Source organism: Myzus persicae, unplaced genomic scaffold (genome assembly GCF_001856785.1).
Source record: "Myzus persicae strain clone G006 unplaced genomic scaffold, MPER_G0061.0, whole genome shotgun sequence".
Taxonomy (NCBI): domain Eukaryota; kingdom Metazoa; phylum Arthropoda; class Insecta; order Hemiptera; family Aphididae; genus Myzus; species Myzus persicae.
Window position 1 is genome coordinate 288,327 of NW_019101352.1, and position 24,271 is coordinate 312,597.

Consider the following 24,271-nt stretch of genomic DNA (forward strand, 5'->3'; position numbering starts at 1 on the left):
TGTTATTTGGTTTGGTTCGGTTTGTTTTGTTTTTTTTTTCCTCTCTGCTTCCAAACACGCTCATTGACGTATTGATAAATCATTATTATTCTCGTTGTTTGTAGACCCGTCGTCGTGTAACATAATAACTAATAACACATAGTTACACACACAAATGCAACAAGGACACACACCAAACCAAACCGATATATACCATTACCAGTATAGGTATTATTATTATTATTATTGTATGGTGTATACACAGTATAACGCGGCCGGGATCCTCTCCAGATTCCCCATAACTAATTGGTCCGACGCACTAATGTGTTTCGGCGGGGGCCCCGTCTCGTCCTCCGAGTTGGTATATACTAGTTATATTATATACATTATTTATTTGTTTATTATTATTACTATTTTTTTTTATATAATATATATGTATATAAGTGTATTATATTTTATTAATAACACAACGATTGTTCGGGAGCAGCGTTTCGAATCCGCTGAGAAATGTGATGTGTGTTTTGTGTTCGACCTCATAAGTGTGTGTGTGTGTGTGTGTGTGTGTGTGTGTGTTTAATAATATTATACAACACACAATAACGATACGACGAATCACATATTATCATGTGTAGATATATAATATACACCAGGTATATGGTAGGACTCGAACGCGTGTCTTCGAAGACTCGCTCGCATCTCTTGTGCCCACGAGAGAGGAATCGGCCGGCGCACACGAAGGACCGAATATGTATTTTTAAGCACATAATCATAGGTTGTCGGCCACGGCGGCGAGTTGGTTCTTCTCGGCAGACCGCCTAAATCCGACCGAATGACACGCTTATTGCCGTTGCCACGATGCGATGGTGTGCCTCTATATATATGTAGTAGACGCGATCGTGTACCCCCCGGGAGGGCATGTTTTCATGGGGATATTTTCTGTAATAATTTCATTAGCCTAAGATTATTTTTTAACATTATTTTTTTTTTGTACGTTTCACCGACGTCACGCGATGTCCGTTCAGTAATTCTCCGCTATATATATATAATATTATGTATACGAGTTTTAACGCATTTATATAAACCATTGGCGCACATCCTCAGTCCTCACCGTTTCATCTTTATGCGCAGAATATATACACATATGCACGTATATATTATAATATCATTCGAGAGCGAGGCGCGTTTACGAAACCCTGGTGAAATGTGATTTTTAAATATATAGTGAAAAATCAAAAATGCCTGGTCGAAACGATGACGCGTAGAAGTTCTTTTGGACGCCAAATCGATCAACCGGTTTTTTTTGGTTTTATTTTTTTTCTCAGTCATTATTTCCGAACGACTGCAATTCACGCAGAATATACATCAAGTGGAATATAATAGGTGCTAGTGTTTTTTTTTTTTTTTTACATTACTTTCGACAAAAAAACGCACGCGACCTAACAAAAAAAACCAGATCGATATTTGGTAAAAATCAAGACCAAAAACAGTACTGCTCGCCATGAACGGCAACAGAAGCAACATTATTAAATATTATTATATAAAAATATTATTGCGAACACTTGCGCACGAGCACACACACACACGCACACACACAACCGGGCTCGCTGAACCTATGAATATTATAATATTATGGTATTCGAATAATTTCACGTGCATGTACGGTTGAACTATATAATCATTATATTAAAATCGGGTTTCAGTTTTTTTTTCTCCCCGTCTATATGTGAACAGAATGAATCGGTCTGTGCTCAGATCGAATCGTTTCGGTCCCGATACGACGAACGCCTACCGAATATTCTCATTAGTACGATATTTTTTTCAGATTTATCAAAAACGATAGTATAATAACGTATATTTAAAATGTTCGGTTGTTGCAGCGGCATGCATATATACGTCTAATTGTGTTTCTCTTGGCCGACGGTAATAATTAATTATTTAAAATCACTCATTGTTGTTGGGTATATGTATGTATGTTGTTATGTTTATGTGCCATATAACGTATCATCGTTATTGTACGTACGCATACGTATATACGGACTTCGTGGGCCGAAGTTAACGCCCGCACAACAAATTCTTGGCCTCAAAAACGACATTCGAATAACTATTCAAATTAACATCGAATGGATTATATTTATGCTACGTTTAATTGTTTATGCGTCTATATATTATAAAATATTTTTAGTCAAGACTATAATAATATTATATGGCTGTCGCGATCCATAGGACAACGATGTATACCTATGTAATATAAGAGACCGGTCAGAGTTTCTGCGTAATACTATATTATGATGATATTTTTACTGTTTAGGTATTATAATAATTTTACAAACAGTTTTTATTGCTCACAATAAAACTATAAAAATTGCGCAAATCGCAAATGACCACCTTGTATATAAGTCAGATATCGAGAAGGCCAAATTTATAATAACAACCAATAACTATATTATAACGGTGATTTACGTCAAAAAATATTCGTATACACTGCGTATATACTTACATATTATTCGAGCGTAATATATAATATAATATATAATAGTTTTTCTAAGTCTGAGGTAAACTACTGAAACGGTTTTAATAAAAGGTGTATCAATAAGAGACTTCTTGAGAATCGGAGGGTGTTTTTAGGTTCCTTTTTCAACCGCTATAAGTTCCTATAGGTTGGCTGACGCATGAATTCCGTTTTGGCTCACACAAATCGAACATTTTTTTTTTGTATAGTGTATGTACGTATACCCAGGCAGCTATGCTTCGCTATGGATTTTTTTAAAATAAAACAGTATTTAATCTATTCAAATGTACGATGAAATGATAATGCCCTATATTATGTTCGGAAAGTTCGTATATAAGCTCAATATATAGAGTATATGGACTCAAAAACTACTCGAACTATTTCGAAGAGAGTCGCAGAGATTGCTCTTAAGTTTATTTATTTTTTCCCAAGTAAAGTCTGGTTTTATAAAGCTATATTGTTTATTATGTATGTCATTTTTTTTTTTTTACTCTACAACTATTTTGTACTTAGCGGGCGCACAAGCGCATTCGCACACACACATCAACGGTACCTGTAACTATTTCAAATGTATCACGGTCCGATCAGAAATTCTCGTTGTAAAAAAACCGTTGGGATTTAATTTAATTACCGCATGGCACCACTGCCATAATTTAGTGGAACACGAATAATTTCTTTCTGATCACAGCGCGGTGTGTACCGCCTGCACCTTTATAACATAATCACGTACATTTGCATATATTATGTGCCATTATACACAGGCTGTGTGTAGAAACCGATGTGAATATTAACCAAATTTAATTACGTAGGTACATAATAATAAACCTACTGTGTTTCACGATCGCAGAAGTGCGTACGTTTTGATTGTTTACCACGAAATATACTTCCGATCGACTGTAAGCGTGGTGGGATGCTGCTGTAAAATGTTGAGGGAATAAAATAATCTGCAGCGACGCAATGTCGTCTTATAATATTATGTACATATATTATGTTCAGATATTTTGTATTTGATTTTCAATATGTTTTTGACGTACAAGTGTACCTATATACTTATAATAGTTATGTAGCTTTAGGTAAAAAACAAAGCGATGACGTTTGTAATATTATCACTGTGATTATATATAATGTATACGAGTGGTGGACATTTTTTATATTGTTTTATTAAGTTTAGAAATTGTATTCAATATATATGTATTTCTTTCACGTCTGAATAGAACTGGAGGCACTGTCTGTGAATATCATGGGTGCCTATGATTAAAAAAACACGGAAAAAAATATAAACTAAATAATTTTAGTTTGTATGAAGTTGAAGTAATCAAATTTTAGTAGGATATGTTGCGAAAAAATAAAATTATAATGTATTGGTAGTACATCACAAGTGTGAAGAGAATAACATTCTATGAAATTTCAATATTGTCGTATGTTTTACGTTTATCCAGCACTCACTTAACCTTAAGGTGGTCTCAAACCTATTGTACAATTTTCGCCCAAACAACACATTTTACACATTTCGCCCAAACGTATTGCGATTTTTATGAGCGTGAAAAAGCAATTAGCCTAAGCGTATTACGGTCATAATAATATATTATGTATAAAATACAATATAAAGTACGTGTATGCACATGTACTTAGGTATAGTTTATCAATATATATATATTATATATATGCCTAGAACAATGGCAAACAACCATGGTCTATAAGAATAATATAATATAATAAAACGATTGTGATAAAATATACGAATATTGAAAATCGTGCGGGACGATCGTTTTTTCAGACAATTCGCTTTCTATACACGCGTAAAAATACTATCTATATTGTGTGGAAACGCGAGCCCCGATCGTAAAATTTTGGATGGACGGCAATGAAACTATAATTTCAATCTATGATAATAAACACTGGGAATATTGCCATCAAGATTGACGACATTACAAAATACCTACGTGACAAAAATATTGGACCGCCAAATGTAATCCATATTCTTCGACGTGTGTTTTTAAATATAAATTGTTATTATTTCTATTATTATATAGGTCAAAATAAATTACTCCGTCAACGAATAGCGCTCCATAAGCAACGGCTTTCCTAAACGAGTACTATGTCTAAATCGAGTTAGACGAGATGATGAGGTTTTAAACAGTGTACACAAATATTGTAATAGTTACCTATCTATTTAACTCCTTCCCCTTTTGACTCTGTTTAACCTAACCTAAAGGTTTACGGGGTTGTATGGACTGCTGTTTTTCGACGTACTTCATACATAGGTAATACTATATACGAACATAATAATCGTTATTGGCCATTCCGAGTTTCCCCGAAACGGAAATCACCGGCTCGCCAATCGAGATGATATATCGCATTAATATTATGACGGTGTCCGCGTGTCCGGCCAACTGTGACCGACCGCGCCGACCAAAACAATACGACCGACGGGCACCGGGTGCGACGAAATCATAATTATAAATCGTACGACGTATCATTGAGATCGTTAAAATAATATTATGCATATTATGTGCATACAGTGCATATATGATGCAGTTTCGTGCAGAGCGTTACACGGGGGAGCCGTTAAAACCCGTCGGCACCATCGGTAAATTATTATTATTCGCATATTGTAATATTAAATACATGCAAGAACGTAGGTACCTATATCTACACATACGTATTCGACACAGCTCATAATATTGTACCACGCTAACTGATACGAACTTTGGTATAAACCATTTGAGAAAGAATCACCTATACACATGGTATAATATGTGGTATTATTAATACGTATTATGCAGCCTTTGCGGCGCCGGGGTGTACTTGTAGCTATACCATCACGGGGGTCAAATTTTTTCAGACCAGAAACAAATGAAAACTCATTTATACTGATGATAGTGATAGCAGGTGATGATGTATACCGCGGTCATCTACGAGTTTTCTTTAGATAACCGTGGTATGCTGGTATGCATGTATGGTTAGTGGGTATATATGAGTACGAAAATGTTGTGCCAAGATATCTATAATTTCGTCAATTCTTGTACCGAGACGTATTTCATATATACGGTACATGATTGTATACCGATGTTAATAAAGAAAAACCATCGGGTGGTAAAAACAGTATACATAATATATATACACTCTCGTTAGCCCGGCATCGTATTATTATTGTCATCGCGAGAAAAATGCTTCGTATATACATGCATAATATAATACATATTATTATACATGGGCACCTATTGGGTCGAGACGAGTTCCATTGTTTCGATGGAGGAATCAAAGATATAATAATTCTCGTACTGATTATTATTACGTTATATATATTATATTGTATATATATGACTCGACAAATCTATACATCTGAGAAGTAAACAACAAATACTTGTACTGGGGGCCGATCGATTTGTGTTGCTCTATAATAATATAATATCGATGGGCATATTATATGATGTATATTATATTTTAATCGCGAGTTAGGTATCTCGAAAAAAAAAATGAATAAGCTGTCCCAATATAGTTATATATAGTTACGTAAGAGTCGCGTTGTCCTATATAATAAAATGATTGTATTGATATTATAATATTCGGTATCCATACAAATGAGTTGTACCAAATACATTATAAAATACTATCTGTGATGACCCCCGGTGCTGGTGGTGTGGTTTTGCGACTTTGCGAGACTCCAGCGGGATCGCGAGAGATGCGTGGGGGTACCAATACGCGACCTAATCTAATGAACTCATCAATGTCCGCCGTCACTCGAGGTGGAAAATAATATGCACAATATTATTATTATTATTATTATTATTATTATTATTATTATTATGGATTTGCAGCGGGCACTTGAGTGATTTAATTAGCAAGGCAGCACGGGCTCTACATGAGCAGATAAATAATGGAGCGTATCTCATATGTTTTTTCATTCGTGCCTCAGTCGTAGGAGGTATATAGATCCGTATAGTACAATGTACCAATAACCTTATAACAATACATAAATAAAACCAGAATTATTGAAAACCTATTTCATTTCGCGTATACCTACGTGTTCGGACCGCGTTATATAATTTGTTCGAACAGATGTAGCAAATAATAACGATCGTAGTGACGAAGAGAAGTAGTTGTTGTTCTTTGTTTTTTTTTATTTTTCAATCCGGACTCACGCCGCCGACAAGTGGCGTCCGTTGCACGAGAGAGTACCCAGTCCGCGAGAGAGACGGACAGACGGAAGGATGTAGCCGAATGTATAATATTTGCGTACGCCGCAAGACGACAACTACGACCAGGACCAGGGTAATAATTACCATTTTTCGGTAAACACATGCAATTATCGTGCCAAGCCGTGTATATATTATACCGCACATGCGGCGGACGAGGCAGAGACGTTCGCGAGCAGTTCGTTTATAATATAATATAATTTTTTTTCGGTCGGACCTAGTTTAATTAGCGTATGGATTAATTAACGTTTCTCTAATACAAATGTCTATTAAAACGAAACGGAATGAAAAAACATAAAACTCGTGTTTTTATTATTATTATGATTGCTGCTCGCGTCCGACGTATAATAATAATATTATTATTATTATTATAACGTTTCCTCGGCGCATTCGTATGGGAATCGTATATAATATGATGTACACATTATATTATTATAACTCGCAATTAAATTTATAATACGCGCACGCACGTTTTGTATGTTTCTCTCGGACAATTCGCCGCCCGCCGATGTCATTACAATAGAAAACGAATAGCAATAATAATAACGTTGGTACCTACATATAAAGGTAAGTATATTATATAATACATAGACACATTGTTGTTATTCGAGCAGACGATTTTTTTTTTATTATTATTTTTTAATTACGATTACTATTTATGTACACGCACACACACTCACCCGCGCGAGCGCGCTCACACACACACGCACACACGTCGTTACATACCGTAATTAAACAACGACTTGGACTCGCAACACGACGACGCGGTCTGTGAACTTGATATCTCTTTCTGCAAATATACTACTATATTATATTATAATGAATACTACCTAAGTAGTAGTGCTGCTCTCTTATATTATAATATGCATAATATATTATGCCCACCTATGACTACCTATATATTACAACTATTGTGTGTAAACATTACTTTAAAGGTGAATGGTATTTATACAACGTTATTATAGGTAGGTGCCTATAACATTTTTGCCATCGGGACTTGCGCATTAATCGTATCGTCATAAATTATTATTGTTTTTTTTTTTTTTTTATCCGTCCAGAAACGTTAAAATGTTTAATATTATGTAGAAGACATAATACTTACTGCACACGAGTGCAATAACTGCTGTGCACACTCTTAAGTTGAGTATGTCTACCGTAAGATGATCATATAATTAGTTTAAATTACTGGTCAATATCTGCCGTACAAATATCTCAGCTTTTATAATAGCCACTTAGACCGATTGAACATTTAAAGTGGAAAGTTAAGGTATAGGTACTACTAGAAAACCAAAAGTTAATGCTAGAGAGGCCCTGAGACTTTTTGGCTCACAAAACATACACACATTGATTGCGAAAAAACGTATCAATATTATTGTATTGGGTCATTTGTTACAGGGCTGAGAGCAATAAGCTTAGTTGATAAAATTAATAAATGCAATATAATATTACATGGGCATAATAAAGTGAGGAGGCCTCCTACCAAAAGTAATTTGTCGTGAAATTGTATTAGTTAAATGTAGAACTAATAATGATCTAAAATTTTTATTTCATTTAAGCAGGTTCTACACCACTGTCATTTTAGCCTTTTCTTGGGATGCCCTGGAATTCTTTCAGATGAGATTTGGGTGGTAAGAGAATTGGAACGACGATGATTATTTTATCAGTGAATCACTTATAAAACGGAGCTTCGTTAATTCAATAAAAATTGAAAAATAATTAAGTTAAAAACGCCACTAGGAAAAGTCAAGAAATTGTTTTCCACTATTTTTGCTGCCAAAATGAAAAGACGTAATAAAAATGAAGTCGGGTCTACCACAGTTATGAAAAAAATTATGATTAAAGGTCAATGGATTAAAAACACATAATTGTTAAGTGCTTGAAAAACCTATCTTAATACAAAATTTTCAACCAGATTTTATCTGTTCGAGTTCTAATTATTGCTATTAAAAGTATACAATTTACTCATTCACTATTATTATTATTATAATCCACACCACGTGTCTTCGTTGAACAAAATCGTCCAAAGTGAATTAAATTTCACGGATCTCTAGCTACGCGTTTTTGTACATAAAATATAAATCAACATCACTTGTCTACAACAGTGACGATTAAAGATGTAATTAATAAAATATCATTCATGTAAACTTTTATCTAAATAAGTAGAAAAATTAACTCAACCAAAATGTTACGTAGTTTATTAAGTATATTATACTATAACATACTATAGGATAAGTAATGTAAATTGATCTTTAATTTATCGTTTTTGAAATCCTAGAAGTGTAAATTAGATTGTTGTCGAATAAATTTCAATATAATTAATAACAATAATAACGTATATATTATTATATAGATACAAGTCATATCCGGTCACTAATTAGCACCTAGCTTCCACTGAAATCAAGGTCCTTAACATTTAAGAAAGATAATATATATATATATATTATTCAAGCACAACTAATATGAAATATAGATATAGTATACAGTCCGATAATAATACGCTCGAACCAAACTTGTATGAATTATATTAAAAATAATATACCTAAATATTTTGCAGGTAAAAACGATGTTCTAAGTCTGCAACGTATACAATTTATCCATTTTTTTTTTTAAGTATTAATATATACACACAGTAGATCGGTACACTGCTTCAAGCATCCTATAATATTGCACCAAACTGTTTTTTAGTGATATTGAACGATAGACAATATTAGAAATTACACAAAATTAACCAACTTTCTCTATTGTTATTTACTTAAAACATATTATAATATTAATAATCGTGTTGATATAATAGTATATTATAATATTATTCAGCTGTTGCACAACGTCACAACATGAGAAAATATTTTTCTATAAATGGTCGATGTTTTATTATACAAGGCAAATTATATATATAATAGTATATAGTCGAAATAAACGAGCGGCTGCGCGTGCCCCTCATCTATACATATAAAAAAAACCATAATACTGTATTATATTCGCACTATCGGGACAATCAATAATCGTTTAAAATTATTAAAAACGAAAAAAGAATAGGATTTCATAAGTTTCGAAAGGGACGTCGAAATCTATATATACCTCCGCGATATTATATTGCACACTATGTATATAATATAATACGTACACATTAATATAATGTATATTATTATTTAGGGGTTGCGGTGACACAACAAAATAAAAAATGAAAATTACGTAATAAATTATGCTATGATGATTTTTAGCAGAATAACGGTAAAAAAAAAAATTGGGATCGTCAAAATGTCCGTATACAGAACACGCAAAACTGTATACAGTATTATATTATAGGTAGGTACCTACTGTATAAAAACGTACACCGCGCAGCTGTTTTTTAATACTATCTCTGTATTTTTTTTCCTTTATTATTTTGCAACACACTATATGCACAGTTTAATGTATATAATATTCCGCCCCGTGCACATCCCGACCATCATTCGTCGTGTGTGAACCACTCCCTCGGGCCACGCGATTTTTAGGCATACAACTGTCATGGTCTATCCTTACGTATTGTATTGGCATATATTTAGTTATTGGTCTGTGTTGCAGCACCACGGCGTTATATATCGCGAACTACAATACGTCGACGATGATAATTCAAACGAAAGACGGACGAGTATCCATGTATATTATTATTTATTATAAAAATTTATACCGTGTACCATCGTATCGTATACCCATATAAATCACACCTTCTATGCACATTTAAATATATAATATACTATTATGTCCATTATGTATAGGTAAATCGCATGCATTTGGTGCATCATAAAAATAATCATGAATTAAAATAAATACTGCAGAGGACGTTTACATTGAAAAGTAGATTTGTATGCGTTATATGAAGCTGATGCAGCAGTAGTTGTATTAACGAAAACTGCTGGTAGTTAGGGATTTCGGATTTTGAGAATCCACAGCGGTGTAGAGGATAACGGAAGGACGGGACACATCCATTAAAGATTTTAGCGCAGAAAAGCAGGACGACGCACTTAAACAACACCTTAAATCGAAAATAAATTACGAGACAGATACAAATATTACGTAACCAGATAACCTTGACAGCACTGCAGAAAATATTATACACATTATGTTCATGGATTAAATAAAAAAATAAAAAATACTCCCGCCGTACAATTGAAGTATTAATATTTCTATAACATTTTTTGTTCCAGTTTCGTATTTGTTGAGTAAAAAACGATTTCGGTGATTCCTAAAAAAATAATCGGGGCCCGGTGCGAGTGCTCTTAAAACCCGCCTGTCAAATCCGCGACTGCCAAAAAAATAAATAATATAATATACTGCACACGCAGTACAACGTGTGCACCCCCCCCCCCTCCGAACTGTAGGTGCCCAATAGTCGTGTATGTGTATAGATGAATATATAGACGGCATGTTGATATTGTTTCCGAATATATATATATCTGTATACATACGAATACGAGAGATGCGCACGGTGCTTGTAACTGGGTTACGAGGGCGAGGGGGGATAAAAACGCTCGTCGGCGGCAGATCGATTTCCACGCGACCCTTCGTATCTTATATAATATGTATGTTTATAACCCGACCGCGCGTATACGTTTATATATACATATTATATACCTAGCCACCTATGTGTATATATATATATGTGAACGATGCACCGCTGAGAGGACGACACCCCTTCGCGATATCTATATATGTGTAGCAGACCCATGTATACGCTGCAGAGAGAAGAGCATTAATAATAATAATATTATATATTGTGCTCCACCATTTGTGCTCTAGTGCGCGTGTGTGTCTCTCTCTCTCAATTCGCATTGTTCCGCGGCCAGTCAGACGAGAAATACACATTTTGTTTTTTTATCCGTTCCAACTGTGTTCGACGCGTCCTCGCCGCTACTGTCTGTATCTATGTGTGTGCGCACATCAAACGCACATAATATAATATTATAGTTTTTTTTTTTTTTTCAAAAGGTTTTTCGAACATGGCGGCGTCCGATTTTTGTCTCCACACACTCACATTCACACAATGGGCACGGTAATCCGCTTTTGTGTGGTACATAATATAGAGGCGGAGACATTTCGGGGGGCAAAGGAGGGGGACAATAACGCACCACATTTTATATTATTATATTATATATTATATTGTATATTATATCACTGCAGCCGTCTGTGACAAACATTTTATGTATGGCGATATTATTGTGTAAGTATCACATACATCGCGTTGTGATATTTTATTCGATTTCGATGAGCGTTTGTCGGCCATTTTATAATGTACAACATAAATGCATAAATCCATATTATAACAGTCGCAATAATCGAGATAAGTCACCTTTTCATGTCTTGTGGATATGTATTTTGCAAGACATTAACTATTGGAGATCGATGAAAACGCAAGAGTCACAGCAGAGAACATGTAACGAGTAAAATATACGTATTCGACACTACGTATATACACTATAATCTGGATTCTGGATGCGCATCTCTTGTGATTTGTGTACACAAAAATGGCGTTCTTACTAACGGTAATAATGGTACATTTTTTTAAAAGGCTTATATTCACCCCCTTCCTTAGCCATCATGTAGCATTAACGTTTGAATAATCGGATTGTTTAAGACATGCATACAGCTGTATATCAAGTTTAATTTAACCCTTTTTGCGACCGCCCGCCTTCGTCGAAGGGAACGCCGGATGCTCATATAAACGAGTCTGCGAGTTTGTTACTGTAAATATAATTTATATATACATAATATTTTACTATGTATATAAATATAGACGAACAAAAAATAAATAAAAATAATCAAATCGTCTTTGGAAGCCTTATCGATTTGTGACTACTCAAATCCCAGGGCAACAATTTATGTACAGCTGCACTATATAGGAGTCGGAAATAATTACAGTCGGCTCTCGGTAACTCGATTCCTGATGACTCAGAATAAAAACAATCCCTTCAAACTGTACACATTGTAGCAACACATTTGTACTTAAATTCGGTTATTCGAATTCTGTTCATTACCGTTGAACTTGGAACTACCCCTGCAGGAGTCGACTGCAGTTAAACAGTGACCTATACATATATAATAGTATTATCTAGAATATAATATTATATGCACAAGTAATTATACGGTCTGAAAATGATTGTCTACACCTATATTACAGTGGCTAGTATTGTAAGCAGTCTGAGTCCAACATGCCGTAATATTATCACAATAATAAATTATATACCAGATATACGTGTACAGACTTCACTATGATACAATTGTTTAGTGAAATTATATTTATTGACAGGTACGCACAATTCAAAACTGTATATATTAGGTAAATAAAATATTGCCAACACATTTATACTGTATACCTATAATCTATGTATAATATACCAGTATAATACCACCACTGTATTATACTATGTACATATACACATGCAGAGCTGTATTAATAATATACCCATAATGTATTAAAGTATATAAAATAAGTAATATATTTTCATTGTAGACGGAGATAACGCAACATCTATAGTATATATTATATATTATATTGTCGTATAATAAAATATATACACTACACATACGTACAGGTATTAAGATCTAGAATATAATATTATATTACAGTACCTACCTATACACATACATTTATAAATCACGTCCATGACGTACATGGGGATTTATATATCCATATATATATATATATACATATATTGTGTATTTGTATAGGTGAATATTATAATATGTGCTATATACATATATAATGTAAGGAAAACAGTTTGGAGACTGATTGAAAAATTATGTTAGATTATTACGTGTTACCGCTGTCAACCGGGTAAAACATAATTCGCTAGTCAAAATATTATTATCTATCATCGTGAGGTACCCATATGTGGGTATGTAAATGCATATGCTAAAAACAGGATGTTTCGCAGTCATTATGATAATATGGCGTATTATAATACATCACACGCGCATTTCTAAAACCGCGATAAATTGTATTATGAAGCGTTTTGAAATTTGTATTTGTCAACGGAAAAATGATAATAGTAATAGTATTATGCTGTATAATCTTGGGACTCTATTATTATTATAATATAGCATAATAAAATACAAAACGATAATACGCGTGATCGTTTTCCGCGTAACGGCATGTATTTACATATTTGATAGGTATATAATATAAATAGGTAAGCACGTAAATCGATAATATTCAATATTCATTTAAACTGTCGATGAAGGTAACAGTGGCATTGCAGTAGTACAGGTACAATTTCCTGCAAACGATTTATAATATTTTATATTTTTTGCGTCATCACCGCGTCTACGTATACGTCTATATTATAATATAATATATTGCCTGCGCAGAATAAAATACAAGACACATTATTTCTATACAGTTTTCGTAAAAATGAGATCATTGGAAATAAATAATATATGTTTGGAGAGTGAAACAAGACAATTTAGGTGATATTATGAAAACCTTGGTATATTAAGATGATTTTAAAATGTGTAGTCAGCTGCACTTCCAATTTTGAATTGTTAGTATTAGTTTTGGAGAGAATTGACCTATATTTTATTAAACTTAAAGGATTTTAATTTTGAAGCAAAATATATGAGTATGAGGAATATCAAAATTTGAAAATGCTCATATATCTGTTTAAAATTAAAACATCGAAATAAAACGGATGTAAAAAATTGAAAAGGGTCTTACCTTCATGTCTGATAATATAGGTAAATTTGCTCTAATATTAATACATGTCGCTAATAACACACAATTCTAGAACTCCCCATTTAACGATAAATGATACAAAATTCGGGGCGGTTGCTAGATCGTGACGCGTGTTTTATCGTAATCCGGCGGCGGTGGCGAGAAAACGGGAGTGCGACGCGGCCTGGCGCTGCTCGCACAGCAATCGGACTGGAAATGAAAACGGGGAAAAACCACAGCCGGCGTGACGCTCGCGCTGAGTGCATTCGGAATTGAAACGAATGCATATATATATATGCGATATAATCGTATCGCGCCGCCGCGTCAAAGAGACACAGACTACTATTGCACCGCTGCTGCTGACTCTGACTCTCTCTCTCTCTCTCTCTCTCTCTCCCTATCGGTCTCGCTCTGTCTTGTGCCGTCGCTCTCGCCATTCATGCCGCCGAGCCGAATACTATTGCCCGCGTGTACGATTGTGTGCGTGCCGCGTAGTATTCGTCTGTCTGTCTGTCCGTCTGGCCGACCACCTGTTGGCCGCCGCGGTATACGCCTCCGCTCGGGTTTTCCCACCGCCCGACATCGCATTGTCTCGCTCTCTTTCTGTGTCACTTGCTACAATATATTATATATATATATCTGTGCATGTGTGTGCGTGCGGCGTGTGTGTGTGTGTGTGTGTGTGTGTGTGTGTGTGTGTGTGTGTGTGTGTGTTATTCGCTGTACCGCGTTTTCCATTCAATCGCTATACACTAGCTCACCCGTCCATTCACAACGCGCATAACCCGCGGCGCGCGTCAACCACCCGAATTATGTAATAATAATGTTATAATATATTTATACACATATCTATCGCTGAAATTATGCGTCATTGTCTATATACTGCACGGATGGCACCTAGACTTACAGTCTACAGAGTTCTATCTATATAATATAATGTGTAGGTATATACGATAATTTGCGTAAGCGATAGGTACGTCGCCGAAAATACTACCTTTAAACTTCTAGTATAAATTTCACGACAAGAAGATTGTTCTCAAGAAGGAATGCGTTCCTGGAATCAATCACTATACATTTTTGGGAAAATCAGAAAGGAAAGGATTCCACTAATTCTTTAAGGAACGAGAACGGGAACGTGAATATCTTATTTATTTTTCCCTTCTCGTGATCTCGAAAGTATGCAGCAGGTTTAACACATAGAATTTGAGAGCAAAAACTTGGTCTAACAAAATATGTTCGATCTAATATAGACGGCTAGCGTTTACTTAGCTGTTTGTTGTTTAGAATTGCTTTAATTCTGATTTAGATATGATTATAGTTATCAAAAAACGTGTACGATCGTCACTAATAATTAGTTATTATTAAATATTATATAATCTAGACTAGGTTTTTGTACAAATATTAACCACTTGTACATATTATTCTTAACATTCGTATAGGTAATCGTACTTAAGTAAGTATTAAAAACTTAACATACCTACCTAAGTATTATTGTTATAAATAAGGTAAGTATAATGTATAATAATATTCTATAATATACTTTCAGAGACATTCACATCCTTCTCAAACAATACACCTATATTGTAAGTATAGCAATAATAGTTATAATAGTTTATTGTAATCACATTTTAATGTTACTGTATGATAGTCATTAGCTTATAGATATACTACCAACGGCTAACGGTAGTAAGCTTATGACATCAGGTAGATAAAAAGATACATATAGATATATAACAGCGAGTGGGTATAATTATTAATGAAGATATTATAATATGTGGTGTTTCTAAGTGCAATTAATTGTGATTTTATTATTGTACCATGTATATAGGTATACATGCCTGCTTGTTTTTTTTCTTTTATTGGGAACATAGAAATGCTTTAATTAATAAAATATAACTATTCACGGAACCGTAATTAAAAAACCAACAATTAATTAATAAATTGATTACAGTTTTACCAAAATATAATAATATTTATATAAATAATATTTTTACGTATTGTACACTGACGCGCATTGTTCGTTATTTTATATTTTGTTTTCCATCGTTTACAATAATAACTAATTAATAACGACTGAACAGACTACACTTGAATGCATTTTATAAAATCCCTCAGATTGGTTTTGAAAACATTAAAATCTAATAAAACCGTATTCTTGTTTAATTATTAATCCATTGTAATACCCAAATCACATTGTTACATTTTATTATGGCCCATGGTATACGCTGTAACAGAACCATAATATATATATAAAACATTTAAAAAATTTTCAGGTTGATTATTAAATTGATTTGATATTTTCAAAAGTCGAAACCAAAATGTATACAATTTTTGACTGTGTATATAACATTGACAAGACAAAAATAATTTAATTAAATACTTACACTTATTTAATTCTATCGTTAATTATATACATTTAATATTTACCTAATTCGATATTTGTCACTTATAATTTATAAACAATTAAGTATACCTATCATTTTTTAGGTTTATTTCGTTTTAATTTAATATTAGTAACATGTCGCATATTAGGTACATACAAATGATAATTAACAGGCTAATTATATTAGTACAATACATTTTCTATATAGACACCTTGTTGTGATAGTAATAACAATAAAAATATGCGGATCAGAATCAAAATATAATTCACCACTGCGGTATAATATATACTCATGCAATTCTAATAATATGTACTATTTGGTATATTCAATAATAACCCATAAAAAGTTATAAATTATAATCCATATGTACCTATAATATCTACCTGCCTAATGCGCAGAAAACTAAGTGCCTGTCTATACTATTATCGACGCGTCGTCGTCGTTTAAAAAGAAGAAGAAAAATATCGTATTTCTGTGATCATCGAAACGTTACACCGGCTGTTTGTAACGGGCATACGCGTCTTAAGCAGTCTTAGTTGCGTCCGGTAAAAAAAAGCGGTGGAGCCTATATATAGGTATAATATAATATTATAATATTATGAACCCACAGCAGTGTACACACGTGGTGTAGGAGCACCGTTCACGAATAGGTTATAATAATATTGTATAATATTATGTACGATAATAACACGGTGCCTAATCACCGATAATAATAATAATATTAATAATTAGTCCGGCACAAATAATTAGTCTTGAAATCGTCGCGCGTCTCAAGACGGCTACAGTAAAATGATCATCGCAACAATGTAGACATTATCATTGAATGCATATTATTATTTATTGTGTATAGTTAATGAAAATATGTATTGAAATAGTTTGTATGGACATAATTGATTCACTAGCATATAAGGTGCACAATAACTACGATACAAAATGTATATATGTGTGTATATTATTATCAATGAAATATATATAGTTGACTGCCCCGAGATTTTTGAAAAAAAATGTGTTGAAATTCGCTTCTTTTAATAGTTTGTGCTTAACTACTCTACTAATACTTTCCGTTAGATCTATTACACGTTAAGCGTAGGTGGTCCTATAAATCGTATTTTGAAGTCTTGAGAAATAGTTCAAAAGTTATATTTCGGCTATGATCCTCACATCTTGACCGCATTACAATAATAATAATTAATACCTATATTCTAAAATATACTTTAATAAATACATAATAATAAGGGTAGTTTCCGAAAGAGTTTTTACGTTATATCAGTTCGGAGAGCTGCTGATTTACCTACTTAATTTATTATTATATACTAGTACCTACGTAAGTCCGTGTATAAAGCCCTGCATGGCTATAGCTACATATCTAAGACACTCGATAAGACATGGGATCTACATTGTAATATATTTATTATACATATATATCTACCGTCAGTCGTCACCTGTACACAAATAAAATATAAATATACATATAATGTAGGTATAATATACCAGATACCTGACCCATACCTACTCGCGTCAAATTATTGTTCGCGTAGAACCGTTTAACATAAGTCGACTACTCAGACGTTCGTTAAGTGCACGGAAACGATAAGCCACGATGACGCTTTTCAATCATCGTCGGCTAGTATGATGCGCATGAACTTCAACAAAATATAATAATTATATGTAAACGGAAACGGACTTCGAAACGGGCTTTAAAAAGCTAAGCGAGTTATATATGAGATATGAGATAATATTATTTTTTTATATAATTATGATTGCACTGGGTATCTTTCTGTCAAACGGGCCTGGCTTTTGTTCAGATTTGTTTCAACACCATCATCGTTATCGTAACATAAATGCTATGATGTTATTTAATATTATTCGATTATATAATATATTAGTCTAATATTATGTCGCTTCCGGCATCCATATTCTGAACATATAAGAATAGGTACGTGCTGTCCGTGCCGATAACTTTCAAATATAGGTAAGTATAGGCAGATATATAATATGAGATTATTACAATAAACGTATGTACCTACCTACTTATGTGTAAAATGATTATATGCGTATATGATTTTAACGACCCATGTAAAAAATTAATAAACGCATAGCTTGAGCGTTATTAATTTTCACCTTGAGATCATGATGTCTAGCCACGGTGAAACCATCGCAAAGTGAATTCGACTACAAAATAATATATCCAGGTGGCCATTGTTGCAAAGAACTTATCATAAAACACATTAAGCGTTACCGTTTATAGGTAGGTACTATATGCGCGTATATACATATATTATTGTATGATAATAGTTGACTATAATTGATGATTAAGACTTTAAACCTAATATATCTATAAATGAAACGTACTATGTATAGGTACTGCACGCGTCGTTTATACGTTAGGTCATCTATGCAAACTTCATATAATATATAGGTACTAAATTATGTACATTGTATGAATCTGTATAGTAGGTATATATTATGCAGATTGACTTTTCAAACCAAACTTTGTTGTATTTTTTTTAAAATTTTGAATTTTTTATGTACAAATATTTTAACGTGTGACGGTTTATTTTAAAATGGCGCTGCAGGGTTTCGAACTTTGAATCAATAATATTAATAAATTCAACCTCTAATGATGTAATAATAATCAAAACAAACATGTTCAAGATACACTTGAATAATTTTTAAAAATTAACTATAGAAATCTATTAGAAAATAAAAATGCATCTATACATTAAATATAGTTTAACCTATATACAACCTATAATATGTAATATTTAATGCGTTGTCATTATCGAAACATGCAATCATTTCAAAGATACTTTATTATAGGCAAGCCGAACAATTATTAATAAGGAGACACCATTATATTTCGATTAACATAATATATAAATATGTTATATAACATCCGCACAATTGACATATACTTTTTTATAATTTAGCACTTCAACAATACACAATGCACATAAAGAAAGAATAAAGAAAATGGTTGTAATTAACTAACTATACATATTATATAGGAACCCACAATAACTTTATTGTACTAATCGATATTCAAATTTAATATTATACTGGTGGGGACAGATAATGATGAGTATACCTAATGTATAAAAAATAGAAGTAAAAAAAAGTATTTATAATATATATTGAAACAATATATAGGTAAGGAAGCAATTGTTTGTTGTTTTAGGAATATAAAGTTACCAACCTATGCATAATATATATAAATACTAAATAGGTACACTCTTGAAAAATGAATGAAAGAAAAACAAAAAACAAAACCGTACAACCCCATGTGGAATATAGGTATAGGCGCCGCGCCGTTAGCGTTAATTTATTTTTATTTTTTAAGTTATATGTTATTGCAACAAAAGTAGTTAAATAAAATAACAACGATTTGGACAGTCTTCGTGCAGTTCGCCTACCTACAGCATATATTCTGTGCATTGGAAGTCGAATATAATATGGTAAGTAATACAGGAACCACGCCACCTTGTATTAAGGGTGGGCACAATGTATAAGTCCCTAGGATTTATATATTTGCCCCGCGCGTTTTGCTTAATTGATCTATAGCATGCGCTCGTCGATCGCGTGATCCAGCGCAATTTTATTGTTATTCATACGCGCGCGCACTCACATAATATAATATGTATATACGTTTCCTCCCCGATGTAGTTAATACATATTATAATATATGACGTATATATAGTATTGTATATTTTATTCCTTTGTAACAATATGTATTTCTCTACTGGCAAATAACCCTTTCGGCTGCTATTTCCCCCTTATATATTGTGCAACAGCGACCCCATATTGTGGCAGTGTGTGCCTGTACCTACTATAGGCCACTCGACAATTTTTTATAGGTATATATTATATAAGCTCCACCGAACACTCCCGCGTTAGCATATATTTATATACCAATGGGTATACCTACAATGTATCTATATATTTTTTTTTCTTTTTATAATACCTAAATCTATATCATACCGCTACTCATATTTTTTTTTGACAATCAGAGCTACAGAGTTATAGGTTGAGAACCTACCAATATACTTTTTTATATATATTATAGGACATAGGTGTAATACCATATGTTTGGTATGTTTATTCTATTCTTTCGGTGGGTGCGATTTATACCATATATATGCCTGTACGCATATTGGGCTGCACACGACTGATCACGTTAAAATTCATATTACCTATATTTTGTATCATACACATCTTGAAAAATATGATGAATATTGCACTTGAAAATAATGATAATGTTTCTTTTAGACAAATCGTACATAACAAATTCTAACTTCAATCCTACCTATACATACATTCACAAATTGATAATTTCAAAGAACACTGAAATAAATAATATGTTTAGCCCTGCACAAGTTTTATAGGCAAATGATGCAAATGTATAAGTCTGATTTTTTCCAATATATTATAACCCATATTTAGATACAAATAATACGGCTGATTTGAGAATATAAGTATCTATTTATTTTATATAAATAAATGTGATTTTAACACTGTGAAGGTAACGCTGTCGTGTTTTCATATGTAATGGAATCTGTTTATAGGTGTATTTACACGTGCGATTTGAATAAGTAAAAATAAATGGGATGAATACGGTTTACGGACGATGTTTCCGTTTGGGTGTAATAAAATCTGTCAAGGGTTTTATAAATGCGATTGTCGTCGGGGTTTGTCTGTAAATGCAACACGTGTTTTCCAACCCCCAAAAGCTGCTCTTCTACAGTGAATTAAAGGGGGAAAATCATCGGCGCGTATATTATTTACACGCGAAAACGGTGGGTAATTCTATATGCGATGAGCTTTTACGATTATTATTCGTATCGTTTTCCACTCTTCCTGGTATATACCATATATATATATATATATATATATACATTTAATATAGTCGTTATTGTATTACATTTACAGATAGTTTTAAAACCGACAATTACGGGGTTACGTGTATATTATAGCTGGTGTATACGCCTAAACCGAGCCGGGTGTTTATAGTCATAATTTTCGAAAGCGTTGCACGAAGATTTATACATATGTCCATCTACATAATGTATAGGTATTATCATACTTTTATATGTATATATAGATACTCGCGTCGTGCACAGGAAACGCAATTTGTCCGCCTCGCACCTTTTGGATTCATATTTATGCCTATATAGGTAATGGAAAATTATAGGGTTGCTCCCAATGAGAAATTAGAGGTATTGACCGGAATGAATGAGCAAGGGTTAAATTTCAGGAATCCGCCCACAATACTTTATACATGTGTATAAAATATATTTCTATATAGTGACTTTGCAAAGGCGAATGCGTTAAAGTCCTTTAAATAATTCGAGGGTCGCACGTGGAACACGTCATATTAAATATATTCTTCATAATATACGAATAATGGTATCTACAAAAAGTTTAAGTCTCCAAAAATCCCTCAAATTCACCTACATCGCCTATAAGGTAAATAGTTGCCTGCCTAAATTGTCGTCACCGCCAAAAGTTTTATAAATATTACAGGTATATAATAATATAATTTTGTGATGTAAATATAATAAATAATATATTATCGTAACGTCCTTACCTGGCGGTTGTGCAGTCTCTGTATAGCGTGTCGAAGTCCTTGCACGAAAGCAACTTGCACCTGTTCACGCCCGGCTGGATGGCGCCCATGCCACGGAGTATGCGTACCTGTTCCACGTTGCACACAAGCGGTACGATGTCGAGCCGCTTGAGCTTGGTGTAAACGGTGTGCAGGCCGCCGACCAAGTGCTTGAGGAACAGCTCGAACGCCTGCGGCAAACACAGCATAGTGTCGCCGGCTATCATGAACGCGGCCACTTTCTGGCCACGGTACTCGACCAACTTGCATTCGTTGGCAGCGGGGTCAGTGCTGCTGATCGGCGGCGGGCTGTTGTACGACCGCGGCGGGTGTTGCTGCTGCTGCTGCAATGACGGGTGTTGCTGTTGCTGTTGCTGCTGCTGCTGCTGTTGCTGTTGCTGCTGGTGGTGATGTGCCATGGCCATCAGGTCGAGTGGCGACGAGTGATGCACCAGTGAATTGAACAGTCCCATCGGTATGCGGGATGCCAGCGTGCTCATCGACGATACCGGAGCCGGCACCACCGGCGTGGACGTCTGCGCCACCGGCGGGCTAAGACCTCGCGTTGGCGTGATGATCGGGTGGTGCTGCGATGGGTTGATGAGGCTCATCATCGGGCTGTTTCCCCTTTCATCCCTAGGACTGCCGTCCTTGTTGCCACCCACGCTGCTACCGCCACCCACCGACGACGGGCCCGTGGCCGGTTGCTGCTGCATTTGCTGCATTTGCTGTTGCTGTAGCTGCTGTTGGGACGACGTGGACGACGGCGGTGGCGGGCTAGTCGACACGTTGCTGCTGCGGTCGCTGCCGGAGCCGGTCGACTCCGCACCGGCGTTTGACGAATCCATGATCATGGTGCAGACGATATTATGATGCGACGCTATGATGTGCCGAGGTCAGTCGAAACGAATCGAGTCAGCGAAATACCGATTATGTGCCTAAACTATCGCGATAAGCGCGTACCTATATGACAAGTAATGTACATAAAAAAAATATAAATAAACGCACTGCCGCAATACTATACTGAAGTATAATTATCACTGCACTCGCGCGGGTGCGCGTAAACAAATACGGCGGTCGATTTCCGGATCGAGTCGATAGTAGCTGCAATACAGATACCGTCGACATGCGCGGAAAAACGGGGAAAAAAAAAATTATAATTTATCGACGACACCGAAACGATTATACGGCAGTGTGGTGACTTCCGGCAACTCGCGCAGATCACTCGGACACACACCCGACAATGCGCGGAAATTATCGTAACGTACAATATGCGACGTGCTTGTGTGAGTATAGTCGCGCGTACAACGATACTAATATTATTATGACTGTTTGCGTGGTGTGCCGGGCGACGGTTAGCGACCGGGCGGCGGTACGGTTGGAACGCGACTGTTGCGGGCGCGGCCGTCTGCGGCGGTGTTCGGCGGCTCCTGCTGCTGCTGCTGCTGCTGCTACCGCCGTGGCCGTCGCGTTGGCCGCCGCGTTCGCGCTCGCCGAATTTCCCCCACCGCGCCGGACGCGCACCATTGGCTGGCCGCGGCCGCGACGGTTCCGCCCACCGGCGCTGAACCCCGTCCCGCGCGGCCGGCGCCCCGGAGCTCCGCCCCCGTCCGCCACCGCTGGAGTGATACGGCGGCGGCGACGACGACTACGACGACGACTCTGACTGTCTCCGCTCCGCACGTCGCGCGCACACACACGCACACACACACACACACATACACACACCCGTACACACACCCGTACACACACGTGTGATGCATAATATTTCTTCGTTTTTATGATTATTATTACTATTATAACTATTTTTTTCCCCCATTTTTCCTTTTGCGCCGCTTGTTCTTCCGCGCTGCAAACGTATATATCGTATAAAATATGTGTCTGCGCGCGCGCGCCCGCGTGTGTTTG

The 24,271-nt window shown here is 35.1% G+C and overlaps 1 protein-coding gene across 2 annotated transcripts in view; it reads right to left on the minus strand.

Annotated features, from left to right (window-relative positions):
* LOC111028715 (dachshund homolog 1) overlaps nt 1-23,794 on the minus strand; it is a 127,987-nt gene extending 104,193 nt beyond the window's left edge. Inside the window, exon 1 of one of the 2 annotated variants that reach the window (XM_022307448.1) lies at nt 22,346-23,794. In XM_022307448.1, coding sequence (XP_022163140.1) covers nt 22,346-23,217 — 872 coding nt within the window. In that variant the 5' untranslated portion in view covers nt 23,218-23,794. The remainder of the gene's footprint in view (nt 1-22,345) is intronic. The other variant, XM_022307447.1, reaches the window with a different exon arrangement.
* Between the last annotated feature and the right edge of the window lie 477 nt (nt 23,795-24,271).